The 15,262-nt window shown below is 33.1% G+C and overlaps 1 protein-coding gene across 3 annotated transcripts in view; it reads right to left on the bottom strand.

The window, feature by feature from the left end:
* Positions 1-874: 874 nt before the first annotated feature.
* The window catches only part of LOC129751947 (UDP-glucosyltransferase 2), a 184,376-nt gene continuing 169,988 nt past the window's right edge, over positions 875-15,262 (bottom strand). For all 3 annotated transcript variants that reach the window (XM_055747739.1, XM_055747737.1, XM_055747738.1), the window contains one exon: positions 875-14,388. In XM_055747739.1, the coding sequence (XP_055603714.1) occupies positions 14,262-14,388 (127 nt within the window). In that variant the 3' untranslated portion in view covers positions 875-14,261. The remainder of the gene's footprint in view (positions 14,389-15,262) is intronic.

Genomic DNA, 15,262 nt, shown 5'->3' with positions numbered 1-15,262 from the left:
ATTTTGGGAATTTTACAATTTATTTGGGAATGTTATTTAAATAGAAAGGCTTGAATGGAGAAAAGCTTGGTTGAAAATAAATCATGATTCTGAAAAACGAAAATCAAATATTGCAGACACGATTTCGGACGAGTGATTTGTTGCTAATTACCGTCATTTTTCATTCAGATTCTTTGGAATGCATTTTCTGTCAATTTTTGAAGTCTCTAATTGGCATAATATCCGTAACTGTTCCAAATTTTCACTAATATATTGAATGTTACCTTAGTTTTCTTCATTATAAAAGCTTCAAATTTGTAGTGAATATTTTTAGTCATCTATGTTCCTAATTGAAATATTTAATTTGAATATAAACTTAAATAGAAACCAGCTTCTCATTTATTCCAAAATTAATATTTTCTCTACATGTTGATGTGCAAATTACAAAACAACTCAAAATTGTTGCTGTTTTTTCATCTCCGTATACCAATTGCGTAGAGACGAACATATTAGTTTCAAGCTATTTTTGAATGAATTTTAACTGTGAATACATTTTGTAGCCTACTTAAAGGCGCTTTTATATTCCGAGGTTTATGCTCGAGCTTCCAAGTAATCATTGGAAGCCTATTGCAAAATTCACTGCTAGTTACTAACAAGCTTGTAGGATGTTCCGTAGACTGGCGGATGTTTAACTAAAATTCGTTTAGTTGCTTGAATTAGTCGTGCATAAGTTTGTGTGATTTCATAAAAAAAAATTAAAAAAAATCTTATATTTCTATAATTCTTATTGATTGTTAAACAGCAAACTAAAATTTTCAAAATGAGATTTTTAAAGGATTGTGATATTTCACTAGCAAACAAAACTTCGGCAATGTGTTCATATCTAAAACCCCATTTTATTGATACAATATTTACAAAATCTTAAGCTTTGCTTGTTCGTTTTTTTCTATTAAAAATACTGTACACACACATTATTGTTGATGTTGTTTTAATTGTTTGATATTTTAAAAATCTTCATTTATCTTGTCTTAAGATAATATCAATTTTAGACTTTCAGATCGGCTAAAAAAAATACTTAAAACAAACCTTTGACCATGTTTAGTGGGAAACTTAAAAATAGCTTTTCGAAAGAGTAGGAAAGTTAAATTTAAAATAAAACAGTTTGATGTTCAATTTAACAAAAAGTAGAATGATTCAATGAAAACACAAATGGAAAATGAGGATCGATTTTAAATAACAGTATGAGAAATGGGTGCGTGACAATCGATAAAAAACAAAAAATAAACACTTTTTTAGTTAGAGAAGACCAATCTTTTGGAAAGTTAAGCACTGAACCTAGCCTAAGTTAAAAGTAGATACTTGTTTAAATAAATAGAACAAAAATAAAACATTTACACTTTTTAATTTCCAACCCTTAAGGTTGGAAAACTTGACGAATTCTTTAAGTTAAAATTTTTTCATCATTTGGAAATCTTTTGTTTCGAGTTTTTTTTTCTCTTTTCGGTTCTTTTTGAGCGTTGCTGATAAAATGTGTTATCATTGATGCTTGCACGGAAAGTTTTCTGAAAACTGTCTGCAGCTTTGCTTTTATCACAAATTCGATGGATTAATATATTGCATCTGTTTCACGCAATTCAAGGGCACTTTTATTTGGGAAGGTCGGACAAATTTCAATTCCAAAAGCTTCTTCTCGACAGAGAATTTCGAGTTATCTTTTCCGAAAACATAAAATGTCTGGAGGCACGTAGAACTTTTTGCCAGCCAGCCGAGTTGTGTAATTAATTTGCGGGTTGCGCGTTGAAATTCCCCAGAAATCGCCCATCTTAACCGCGAAATAGAACACCCCTTCGAGATTAATGGGGCAGGGCCCTCTAAGAAGCTGGGAAGGTTTTCCCCAGAAATTCCTGATAAAGGGAATGGGGGGATGTTAAAAAAGAGAAAAAAGTGAAAAAAGCGGGTAATCCAATATGGCCGGATTAATTTCGTGTTCACTGTCGGCGGTGTGCCTCTAATAGCGATAGGTTTGGTTTCGTGTTTTTATTTTGGAAAACCACCCGCGTCTTTCGTTGACTTCAAGCGCTGTACCCCTCTTCTTGGAAGAAAAACAGACCGTTAAGGAAGACCGGGACAGTGAAAAGTAGGTAAATAATATTTATTTTCTTCGCGTTCCCTGTAAAGCAACCACACCGTTTGTGGGGAAGATATTTTTCGTCGTAAACTAAGCTCCTCATTTCTTATAACTCCAATTTGGGGTAGCACAATCAGCGGAACAAGAACAGGAATGACTTATTTATGAATTTGAAATGAAAACCTTACTAAAACCACAGAGAACAAACGTACAAGCTCGAAAAAAAAAATCTTCAAAAAAGTGTGTAAAATTTCAAATGCTGACTACCAAAAATTACGTTGAAAATTGACTTGAAACAGTGCCATCTATTACGTCGTTCAAAAGTTACAAATCAAATTTTCAAGTAGCCAGTTTTCGAAAAGGCGTGATCGTATATGAACTTATCAATAATTAAACTAATGCCGCTCTAGAATACATGGGTTCAATTTATTGCTAGATAAATGCAATAAGAGTAACTTTCGACGGGACAGAAATTCAATTCGTTTATTTAATACGGTTTTTACTTATGACTTTTCCGGTGAGTGAAAAAACTTTTTTTTTTTTTAATTCACGTGACTTCATTTACGTACTTTTCTTCATCAGATGTCCCTCAGAGTAATTCGAAACGTTACGTAAATTTGAAAATAATAAAAAGTTATTTCACTTACCGAAAAAAGTCAATTATTAAAAACCGTATAGAAAGTTCCGGTGATAAACTTTTATTCATTCTTTTAATTTTGCAAAACTGAGGCAGTCCAAATTACTAACAGTTTTACAATAAGCTTTTGCATTTCTTAGACAGTTATCGGCTTTATCCATCCAATTAGAACATTATTGACGATCAGCCTTACCAAACAGAACTGATTCAAGACATCTCAAAGCGGGCTACTTTCAAGTATCACTTTTGCATCCCATTGTCCAAATTTAAGCACTTCTGGCTTGAAAGAAAAAGCGATTTACTTTTATGATATTTTTCAATTATGCATCCGGACGAAAGTTTTACGAAACTTTAAAAGCAATTTTCTTGAAGCATGCCAAACAGATCATACGACCTGTTCAAAGCTTACTAAAATTTTGTTTTTTTTCTCAGCTTGGTTTTGACAGTTCTCTATGGTGTTTTTGGTTTGGAGCAGGGGGGTGACAGCCCTATCCTTTGTCATTGATTTTGACAACCATCAAAATTACGGGCCCACGATTTTGTGGGCCCATAACAAACCTGACATTTTGCTGTCAAGGAACCGGACTAGATGTTAAATCCTAGAGAATTATGAATGATTGCACACTAACACAACAATCATTATGGTTCCTCATTGGTTGAAATTTTGACTTTTTCAACTCTGTACTGCTTTGAGAGGAAAACACCATAAACGTTTCTCCCGATGGATAGAAAAAAAGAAAAAGATTCTTGTTCGAAAGAAGAACCAGATTGTCACCCCCCTGGTTTGGAGACATCTGATGGCCCAGCGAAAAACAAATATTGTTTCAAAACGGTCGTTGTAAAAACGAACCGTGTGCAAATGCTAAACAATGTTGCTAAGATATTAAATATCTTTTTTCCAAATTTTAAGGTTCCGTCAAACGGGGCATCAACCAACAGCAGAGTTAGATGCAACATTTGTATAACCATGATCGGTCCTATGGGAGGGAGGGAGGGCGTTTAGGGTTTTGATCGGGTTGATCATCACCACTCTCCTCAAACCCCTCTGCTGTTAAAAAAATACGAACACGATCGATTTTCGTCAAAAATTTAGTACTTTTTCTAGTCGGTAAACTCTTGAATTTTCAAAAATTTTCATTCCGTGGGTGGGAATGTTTCCCAAAAAATGACAATCAAATTTTAAATTGAGGCGATCTATTCTCCAATAGGCGCTTCAGATGCGTAGAACTTTTAGTCTAGCTTCTCATCTTTCTTTTAACATTGGAACTATTATTTAATGTTAAACATCTGGAACCAAGTTTTTTCGCTGAAAAAGTCACAGAGGTTGAGTGTTATGATTACATACCACTTTAGTTCTACAAATAACTTTATCGTTTAGGAAGCAATTTTTTCATTTTTTTTTCTCCAAAATTTGCCAAATGTGGGCTAAATAACTTAATTTCAGAATTTTTTCAGTTGCAACCATTTAACCCCGGGATGATCAACCAACGGCCCTCGAGACCCCATAATGCGGCCCGTGAAACCTTTCTGAATTGAATTATTTTCTCAAACTTTTCCTGCTTTAGAACGTTTATCAGGGCCGTAGGAAAAACCGCCTCATGGGGAGGGGGTTTATAATGGGTTTATTGAAATCATGTTTTGCTTCAACAGGGCTGTTGTCTGGAATTCTGGGGACTCAACCTCCAAACACACAAACAAAATTTTATATTGCGCTAACTCCGAAAAATTATGTTTAGAGGTCGCATTGGGTCGATTTTTGAAGAAAATCCTTTTCTTTTTAATTCCTTAATAGAAAAAATTTTATTACACTAAACATATAAATATTTTTTCACAGATTAATTTTTAACGTGGTTTTGTCTAATATTTTTTTTATTCTACCGATAGATTTTTATTTAAATCGTCCAGAAAGTGTACCTTGCGTTATGCTTTTTAAAAACCAAGACCATGCGAGTTTTTACGTTCACAAATTTGCCGAAAAAAGTATGCTATTTATTTAAACATTGAAAAAGTTATTTATAATGTACTGCAAGGCAACCTTATTGAAAATAAAATTTTTGCGGAGTTAATAAACTAACCATCAGCGGTTCGAGAGCTACGTACGTCCTAAAAACCGTCGTCTTAACGGAAAATTTGCTCGGCGCTAGGTGTTTTTACGATTCGGAGCAACTTCCGTATAGGATGAAAAAAATGGTGCAAATAATGAATAAGTTGCAATTTCATTGATTGCGGTACAGGAAAATCATGTGCAGAAGAAGTACACCTAGCTTTGAAAAATTGGAATTTAGAAAAAGTTATTTGCGCCAAGTACTATGATACAACCAATATTAACTCGGTCGAATAGAAAGGTGCTGTGTCCATTTTAGAACGTCTGCTTGGGAGAAAACTGCATTATTTGCCTTGCAGGCACCACTGACAGCGTATCGAACCTGTTTCGGAATTAACTATTATCAGTTCAGATCTTAATGGGATAGAATCAACAAAACTCATTACGCTAGATTCAGTCATGGTAATATTTCTAATATCTTTTCAAGTGAAATCATATTTTACTCCTTTTAAGGAACAATCAACAAAACAGACCAGTCTCTTTGATATCATTTTACCAAAGAATTATGCTTCAGAAATTCGTTCGTAAAGATTATCTAGAACTTCTTCAACTAACTTTAATTTGTCTAAATGAAGAACAGGAAGTTGAATTTAAAAGATTTGATGCTTTACATCACGCAAGGTGGATGGCTAGAGCAATTTACGGCCTGAAAATGTATTTGTTTAGAGAACAATTTTAAGTGAATATTTTGAAACTAGAATAGTTTGTCCAGTTTGTAGAACGAGTTTATTTAAAAAGGTGGTATCAAGCTCCTCTTGCTTCTAGTGCACCGATGAATGATCTTATATTTATTAAAAACCTCAAAAATTACGATGATGAAGAGTTAAGCCCGAAAACGTCGAAAAAATTCGAAAAACATTTATGGTTTTTGTCAGTTCTCAACATCTGTCTGGTATTTTTGATGAGCAAGTTGATGCCGTTTTGAAGCTAAAAATGGTTCCGAATCTTCTGAAGAAGAGCAGCGGAGAAATATTATGAAACCTGAAGAACAGTGCTCAAATTTCGGAGTCGAAAAGTGATCACAAAGCTGCTAAAATTGAATGCCAGAGTCTATCAGTCCTTTATGATACTGCAGAACGAGCCGTAGGAATAGCAGGATCAATAACTTTTTGCACTTTTGGAAAAAAAACACGCTTTCTTCGGCAAATTTGTTGTACGTACAAATTTGCATCTTTTGGTGGTCTTGGTTTTTAAAAAGCATAACGCAAAGTACACTTTTTGGACGATTTTAATATAAATCTATCGATAAAATAATAAAAAATTATATTAAAAGCCATGCTAAAAAAATCTGTGACACAAAATATCGCAAAATATCTTTTATGCAATGTTTGTAATTTAATCGAAATTTAAAAAATATAAAACATGTTTAGTGTAATTTCTATGAACCAAAAAAGGACTTTTTTCAAAAATCGACCTAGTGCGACCTCTAAACATCATTTTTCTGAATTGCCGCCATATATAAGTTTGTTTCTAACATCTTAAGCTACCATTTGGAGGTTGAGCACCCAGAATTCCAGACATAAGGAAATTTTGGGCCACCCTCATGCAATACTTTTCAACTTCAATTGCTTCTAAACAACTCACGTCTACGGATAACCATACCCTTTGTGTATCAAAAGTTTTAAGGTTGATGGGACATCAAATTGACGCAGTCAGAAAAATTTTTGGTTTCTTCAGTTATTTTTAATTTAAAAAAAAACATACGATTTTCACTATATTTATAAAAAGGAGTAACTTGCAACAAACTTTGATTTTAAAGAAAAATCTATGTCTGTAAATGTTTAGTTTTTGATAAATTTTTGGTGCCTTAAAATCCATTACGCACAGAAGCATCAATTGCAGTAGTTTCTGGTTCTGGTGAAACTAATTTTTACATTTTTTGTGAATGTAAGGATATTGCATACATTTAGGGGTAAAAATACTACAAAAACTACTATCTGAACTAATAAAAATAAATGTTTGGATGAATGAAATTTCATATTCGAGCATATGAAAACGAGATTTACAAGGTGTCTCTTTGATTTGCATTTTGTTGCATCTCACTCCTGGCAGAAAACTGAATTAAAAAAATTTATTTAAAAAAAATTGGTGATTGCTCGAAAAGTATTTTCACACTAACAGTGTTGGAATAGAATGATTAAGCCAGTGAAAAGTTGGTAGGCGATATCATAAAGTCAATCCGTCATATTGGGTAAAGTTTTTACGGCATAGACAATGGTTGAAATTGGAACATTTATTGATTGATTATTTTTTAAATTTTCAATGAAAATAATGAACTTTAAAATAATAGCTTAAGATATCAGAAACTGTTTATAATTTTAATGGCATGTGCGGTGGAATGAAAACTAGAGAGAATTTGTTTTTATAGGATTTGAAAGAAAAATGGATAGACAGGCAATATCAGAAACTATGCCATCATCACTTTGTATCCATAAAGAGATAACTCGATTACGTTATACAAGATTAAAAATTATATCAGTGATGTGGTATACAAATGTTGCATCTAACCTCGCTGTTGCATGATGCCCCGTTTGACGGTACATTAAAAAAACATCCTGAACTCTTTACAATGGCAACCACAATTTGTTTAATTAATCGTGAGTAACAAAATAGTGAACTTACTTTCATCGATGGTTAAAATCTTAGATTTTTTTCAAACGTATGGTAGATTTAGACTGTTTGATTTGGGCATGAAATACGTTTTTTAGACAAAGCCTTCAATTTCTTAAAGAAAATACTCAAATTATTATTTATACTTGTGATTTAAGTTGAGATGAGAACAACTATTAATTAAATTTTAAATTATGAAACTGGATACATTTTCAAAATTATAAATCGCCAATTTATGCGATTTTAGTCCTGAAATCCTGATATTTTTATCTTGATTGTCAAACTCATATGCGTATTAAATTTGAATTGTGATCATTATTTCTGAATCAAAATTATGTTCCTAAATTTAAAATTTGAATTTTCAAACTTTTGCCGAATTTTAATACGATTTCTGAAATATACAAAAAAAACAACGATTGAATCTCAATTTCAGATCACAATTTTGAACATAAACTAAGAAGAAAAATTTGTTTCAGAGCTCTCAAATATGAATCAATTTCAATTCTGATGTTTTGGGTTCTAATTTCAATTCATTATTTTAATTATTTAGTTTTAATCTGACTTATGAATCTGAATCAGATTCATCACATATTATGAAAAATGTAACTCAATCTTAGTTTTGAATTCTGATTCACCATTTTAATGTTTTGTTATGTTTGAATACTGTGCGGAGAACTAAGTTTGAGAACTTCGAATCCGGATATGATAAAAAAAAATCAGGATGGTTTCTATTTTAAGTATTTTCGGAAAATCATTACCTAAATATTGAAAATGCGTATGAGTTTCGAAACACAGAATTTCTATCAACAAGTGAGAAAATCTTGAAAAAAAAATATTAGCAGAGTACTAAAACTGGGTCTTTCGAAGTTTTAACATCAGTTTCCCAATTAAGCCGAGCACTTTCTATGGGAAAGCCTGTATAGACCAAATGGCTATAAATCCTATCAAATGGTTAAGTTTCAATAAATAAAAGAACAAAGGAACAGTGGGAGGGCCAAGGGAATTGCATGATGGTAAAATTTCATTTGTTTTTGAGGCCAAAAATTTCGAGAAATGCTTATAGGAGTTTGGGAACACTGATAAGTTGAAGCCACTGTTTTATAAGCGGCCTGAATTTTGCAAAATTCTGAGTGTTGTGATAATGTTAAAATGTGTGTCTTTCAACGATTTGGTACATGAAGTATCCGCCGTTGGAGTGAAATCAATGTTTTTATAATAAGTGAATTTAAAAAGTGTCAAAATGAAAAAATTGCTGCGTGCATCATTGGTAGCAAGTGAAAAATCGATTAAAAGCAAAAGGAAAATCGATCAAAAGAAGAGCTCGAAAGTTTATAAAATTCAGCACCAGATGGTGCTACTGTATATCGAATTGTGAAAGCTTTTTCTACAGCCATCGTTTTTCGAACATCAATGTTTTTCTTCTTCGATGGAAAAAATCTGGATCACAGGACGAAAAGATAAGTACTTTTCTTAACTCTTTCTTTATCTATGTGTTCAATTCGTATCTGTAATTTACTTTTCTTATCTTATTCAATAACTTTTAAATTTAGTAGTTGTAAAACTAGGAAGTTCATGTAAAATTTGTCAAATTCTAATGTTTGAGTGTTTTCGCTCGAGCGTTGCTCGAAATATTTAATAATTCATATTCACCGTTTTACAAATACAATCGCGTGTACATTTCCCGAGTAATAAACGTTGTATTTCAAGATAGCAATAAGTTTCCGAGTTGTTCAAAGAGTCGCTTGCATGAAATTAAAGTTTTTTTTTTAACTTATTAAAACCAAAAATTTTATAAAATTGTTTTTTTTATTGTTATCTCACTATTTTGATATAATTGTTGTATTTCTTACCATTTGGCCTGCTATGTGGCACAAATCTTGACTATTTAATTTCTTCAAGTTGTGTTCTAACTCAATTCTAACAAAAAAATTTTCTTAAGTATTGGGAACACTGATAGGCTAAAGCTACATGTTGATCGATGGTGCAATTGAAGTGAGCTTTAACTCTTTTTTTTAACTTTTGAAAACCAGATGGCACTAGTGTATATGTGATTAATAAAAGCTTACAATGAATCAAAATTTTATTCCGATGAAGAGGGTGAAAGTATGGAAAAGAATAGCAAGAGAATTTAATAAGTATAGAAAACGGGAATCCAAGCGGAATTTCCTGTTTGGCTTAAATTAGTTGAAATCGTGCAAAATAAGTGTCTTATGGTTCAGCACCCTTGAGGATTTATGTAACAAATGACAGTTCGCTTTTGCTGCTTAAATGAGTGTTGAGAGAAGAATCTTAAATAAATCAATGCTTTATGTAGAGCTCTGAAGTCTAAGGTCTCAAATAAATTTGCTAGCATGACTTATCAATTAAGGACACTACAACTCTTTTGAAGTTAGATTGAAGAATTGTTCGTCAATGCTCATGTTCAGACTTCATTTCTAAAGTCCATTAAAAGCAAGTACAGAAAAGGCAAAAAACGTCAGCAGGCAGAGACATCTAGTTTCTACTATCACTTTTCAGTTATTTAAAAATAAACAGAAACTTGATACTTTTTTATTCTAAAAGGGCAAATTACCAACTTTAACATAGGTACATAAGACACATATACATAAAATGGAGCTACGTGTTTTAGAATTTAAAGATAGTACATCTTATTGTTTATATTATCGAGCATTCGGAAAGTTGCGCTTACGGAGAGGTTATGTCCTCTGCCCAGAAAAATATAAATCAAATTCATATGAATTGTTAGGAAACTTTCAACAAAATATATGAATTATGAAAGATTCTGAAATATTGACGTTTTTATTTAGGTCGATAATTCCAACAAATAGTGCAGCAAAAGAACAGCAGGTTGAAGGATATTTTGATTTTTTTTTAGTTTTCATTATTCTTGAGTAAGTCTGTTATTAAATTTATTAACTAAGTTGAAAAACTTGTTAGACTGTGACAAAAATCCAATGAAAAATCTTGAACATTTTGAAATTTTATAAAAAAAAATGAATGAAAAAAATGGATGATTTGATGAGATTGAGTGTCAAAGTTGAAACTGAAATACAAAATACATCATAAGGGTATATCTGGTTTAGGGAAAAAGTTTATAAGTGGAGAACATTGACTCATTGAAGAGTTTCTTAAGAAATCAGGTATATAGAAAATTAAATAAAAAATTATTGTAGATGATCGCACTAGTCAAAAGTGTCTCCTGATCATATCCTATCGCCCGTACTTCCAACAACTTTTTTTTTGCTAGGATGCAGAGGTAACCTCGGTCCTAAAGCACAATATTGTTCTTTCATCCCTTTCTCTCTTTTCCAAACTATCTTTTGACTACTAGGACGTGGCCGGCGCCGTTATTGATGTTAAAAGAGAGAGCATCAGTTTTGTGCAATGAGAATGTGCTGTCAATCCCAGACACCATTCTTTTGACCGTTGAACAAAATTGGTGGCCTCGGTCAATCACGGAGTAGCAACCATTGGCGATGTGGAACTAGTTCTACTGAGCCACGCCAGCGATCATGGAACTCGAAATGTAGTAGTTATCTTCATTAACATTGAATTTAGGATAAACAAAAATGTAATAAAATACATTCCTCAAAAGTCGTATGAAACATTTCGGACTCAATGATTTAAGGTGGATGTGAGTAGTCAAACAAGCTAAGCTAAGCTAAGCTAAAAATTTCGAGAAATGCTTATAACTTTTGCCCCTAAATGTATGCAGCAACATTGATCATCTTTTGAGATATTTGTTTTTTGAAAGAAACCGTTAAAAAAATCAATGGAGTCCAATGAAAAAATACTGTTATTGATGGCTAATTGGCATCAAAACAATAATTTTGAAGATGTTAAGATACGTTAGTGATGAAAGTTGCCTCGAAACATGAAATCAGGTTTAGTACCAAACATTTAGTTATAGCCACTAATGTCGTTCGAAAATTCAGCTATCAATTTTCATGCTTTATACCCCTCACCTCAGTAAGTATTTTAATAATGTTTAGTGTTACAAAAAAGCAACCCCTTCCAAAATATTCGAAAATGAATTAAAAAAGTGATCAATGTTCCGCCAGTTTACGGTACCTTGCACTGATATGAAGAAGCTCAGGAAAAGTAAATAATTATGAACTTTTTCCTAAAATTTTTCTTGTATTCAACAACAAGTTATATTTTTGTTTATAAAATGACATTTTTAACGAGAGTTTCCTTAATGAGCTCATGAGTCAATTTTTTTAACTTCCTGATATACAAAATACGAATCACCTTTTTTAACATTTTCTCGAACGGAAAACTATAGATTTTCAGATTGGAGTTGTATCAAAGAATATCGAAAAATCATCATACTTTGTTCTAGAACAATTTCTTAAGCAATTTCTTATTGGCATGTGCCTAACGAAGAACCGATTTTTGACCACAGGTTTATCTATTTTGAAAACATAGGTGAAATTTCAGATTCAATTACATTCAGAAACCGAAGATCAACCATTTGCGATCTACTTTTGCTTCTAGATACAGAGTGACAATGAAGTTCCCGTACTTTTTGAAAATATTCAAAACTTTCAAATCGAATCAACCCAACAACTAATACCTTCTTTGGAATCTTGGCTACCATAGTTTGAATCGAAAAAAAAAAATACAAGAATAGCTCAAAATTCCCTCCTCCCTCCTACACCTTTTCAATAAATGAAACATTTATTTGACAAATCATTACAGGATTTTCATCACCAACGCCTCAAATTTGGCAACAGAACCACTTCACTACCACCAACAAAAAAATTCTACTGCAAAAAAATCCTCAAATTTTATTTCGGATTTTTCCTGGAAAAGACCGAACCTGTGTCCCTGGAAAGACCCCTGTGGGGTTTTTGAGTCTAACTACAAGACTAAATGCCTCTTATCAACACTGGATCGGAACACCAAGGTTCAGATTGATTCACAGCTTCATCAGACTTGAAGCTAGACGAATTCCGCGAAATCGACAAATAAACATCAACATCAACATAAATAAAATTATTTCTCTACCATTTTATTCTATGGAAAAAGGTACAGTAAGGATTTTTTTAGTATAAGATTGCCAGAATTTTTTCAGCACGCATCCGGGCCGGACAATCCGGGCATTTTTTTTTATAAAAAACCTGGCCAAATCCGGGCATTCCATTTCTAAATCGAGACCAAAAATCCGGGAAATATCCGGGCAAATTTTGTCAAAACACACAGAAATTACTCAACAGAAATCTAAATCAAAGAGTTGAAAAAAATATTTTTTTTCACGAAAATTCAAAAACAAATTGGAAATCGTGTTCTAGTCTTCGAAAAATCCGTTCATGATTTTTTTTGCTAAATCTGCCCAAAAATTTTTGTTTTGGTGGTTAAATAAAAAAAAAATTACAATACCATTTAATTTTTTTTTTCTTATTATTTGTCAAATAAAGTGAAAAAATCCGGGAAAATTCGAAAATTTTCCAATGAAATCCGGGCAACCTGGCCGCGCCGGACTGTTCTTAAGTTTTGTATAAATTATCCGGAATAACTCGGATAAAACCAGGCAATCTGGCAACCTTATTTTAGTAGGAACCTATTCATTTTGGTTTCGATTATCGTGAAAACTCATTTGAAAATGTTACCGTATACCTACTTAACTGAATTTTAAATGTCAAAAGTCAAGTCTATGAATATTTACCAGTAAAAGCTGTGTGCTTCATTAGACAATAAACTCTGGTAAATTGAGCATTACCAACAACCATCAAAATAAATATACAAGAGCACTTGCTGGCATTTTTAGCTTAATTTTCTCTAAACCCGGGAATCGGTATCATTTAATGCGGAAAACAACTTGCCAACACAGAATGGAAGGAAGCTCAGAAAGAGGGTATAATTTTTTTAGCCAGTTTGCACTCTTTGTCATTTCTGTGAATGTTCCCTTCTACACATTTTCGTCCTTTTTCTTAGTATGACCGTCTACCGGCAGAGAATGTCTTCTCCGTGAATTTTCGTTCGGATTCGATTTGTGCCCCGTTCCGGATTTCTGTTCCTCCCGATTATGCCAAGCGGCACTCGAAAATAAGCTTTGTCTGAATGGCTGTTTCCGGTTACTTTCGAAAGAATTGAAAGAATTGAACGAAATTGGTCACTGATGATTTAAAGCTTAATTTCAGAAAAATATCAGAAATTGAGAATGCAAATCACGGAATAAAAGTTTTCATTGTGAATCCTAAATGAAAATGTGAAATTCAGATTCAAGATTCAATTTCAAAGTAAGGATAAACATTTGGAATTTGGATTCAAAATTCATGATTCAAGAGTCAACATCAAAGATTCAAGTTTCAAGATTCAAGGTTTAAGATTCAAGATTCAAGTTTCAAAATTCAAGATTCAAGATTCAAGATTCAAGATTCAAGATTCAAGATTCAAGATTCAAGATTCAAGATTCAAGATTCAAAATTCAAGATTTAAGATTCGTTTTTCATGCTTTAGTTTGTTTAATGGAAAAACCAATTTCCTTTTCATCTATTTTGGAAATTTCCAAAGAAAACATTTTCATTCTGAACTTCGTTTGTCCTACCGGAAGCTTCTAGAAATGCCCACCCTCCATAAAAGTGCCCTTTTCATACCTTGTGTTGTATGAATGTATTTGTTCGTTTCGGTTTGTTTCCTTGTGGTTGTTGTTGTTTCTGTTACGTTTCCCCCTTACATTATACTACCCAAACGTAAACAGGAGCGCGTTTGATAAATAAGTTAGCAATCCTGGGGGCGAAATACCTGGCTAACTTCCTTCAGACCTTCCTCCGCCGATCTCTTCCCAGCGCTCCCAGTAACTAGTGCAGCTTCTCCTTGCTCAGCTGGATGATTTGGGGTTTCAGCACCCGTCTCACGACCAATCGCAACAAGTAGGCTCCGGCCAGGAAGAAAGCAATCAGATCCAATCCGTAGTAGGCGATGAAGCTGGGGATGGAAGAATTTTAAAGGAATTTTTAATGATGTTTAATGAAAACACAGCAATTCTGATTAAGTCGAGGACCAGTAATCGGTATACTCGTGAGAGGGCGTTAATTTTGGCAGGCTTAATGGGATAAATTTAATGACCTGAAGCCGGTCCGGAGGATGAATTGATTGATGGATGGGTTCCGGTCGAGGTTGGTGGATCGTTGTTACACGTTTCACTGCCGGAAACAGCTCAAATTGATTGGAATGGTTCCAGAGGTATTTATGTATAGAGAGGCGGCCCCATCCATCATCATCCTCGAATTATCGGTTGTGAAATTTTACAAATAGGTCCAAGGGGTTAGATTCGGAGAAAGGTTAAACGGGTGGGTTTGGTGTCAAATAAATGAACTGCTCATTTGCAGGTGGAAGCTTGAAGCGGTTAAATGATTTATAATGAATCAGAAGGTCTTTAATGGAGGGTTAATTTTTTAACTTGATTTAATCATCTGTCTGATAATGTATCAATAAACCAATAATAAAAAAACTAGGTTTCGTACAAGGCTGTTTCTTTTAAACGTTCAATAATTGAATATGTCAAGGGACGATTTCCTCAATGGCAGAGGTAGTTAAATCGTTGCTCAGGCAACTAACTAGGAAAAATGATAAAAATCAATGAAAAAAATGGTAGGTTTCAACTTGAGTTAAAAAAACGAACACACACATATAGGATCTCAGTGAAACTTCACGTTTCTTTGAAGAGATCTAAATTCTACTTAAGACTAAGCGTACATCTTTCAAGGATATAATGGCTAGCATTTTACTAATGCTAAACACCACCGACCCACAGAAAGAGTACTATGTATGCCGTGACCAAGACTTGATCTCATGACCT

The sequence above is a fragment of the Uranotaenia lowii genome, chromosome 3 (assembly GCF_029784155.1).
Source record: "Uranotaenia lowii strain MFRU-FL chromosome 3, ASM2978415v1, whole genome shotgun sequence".
Lineage (NCBI taxonomy): Eukaryota > Metazoa > Arthropoda > Insecta > Diptera > Culicidae > Uranotaenia > Uranotaenia lowii.
The sequence above is the reverse complement of the archived record's forward strand: the minus strand, read 5'-3'. Positions and strand labels throughout refer to the sequence as shown.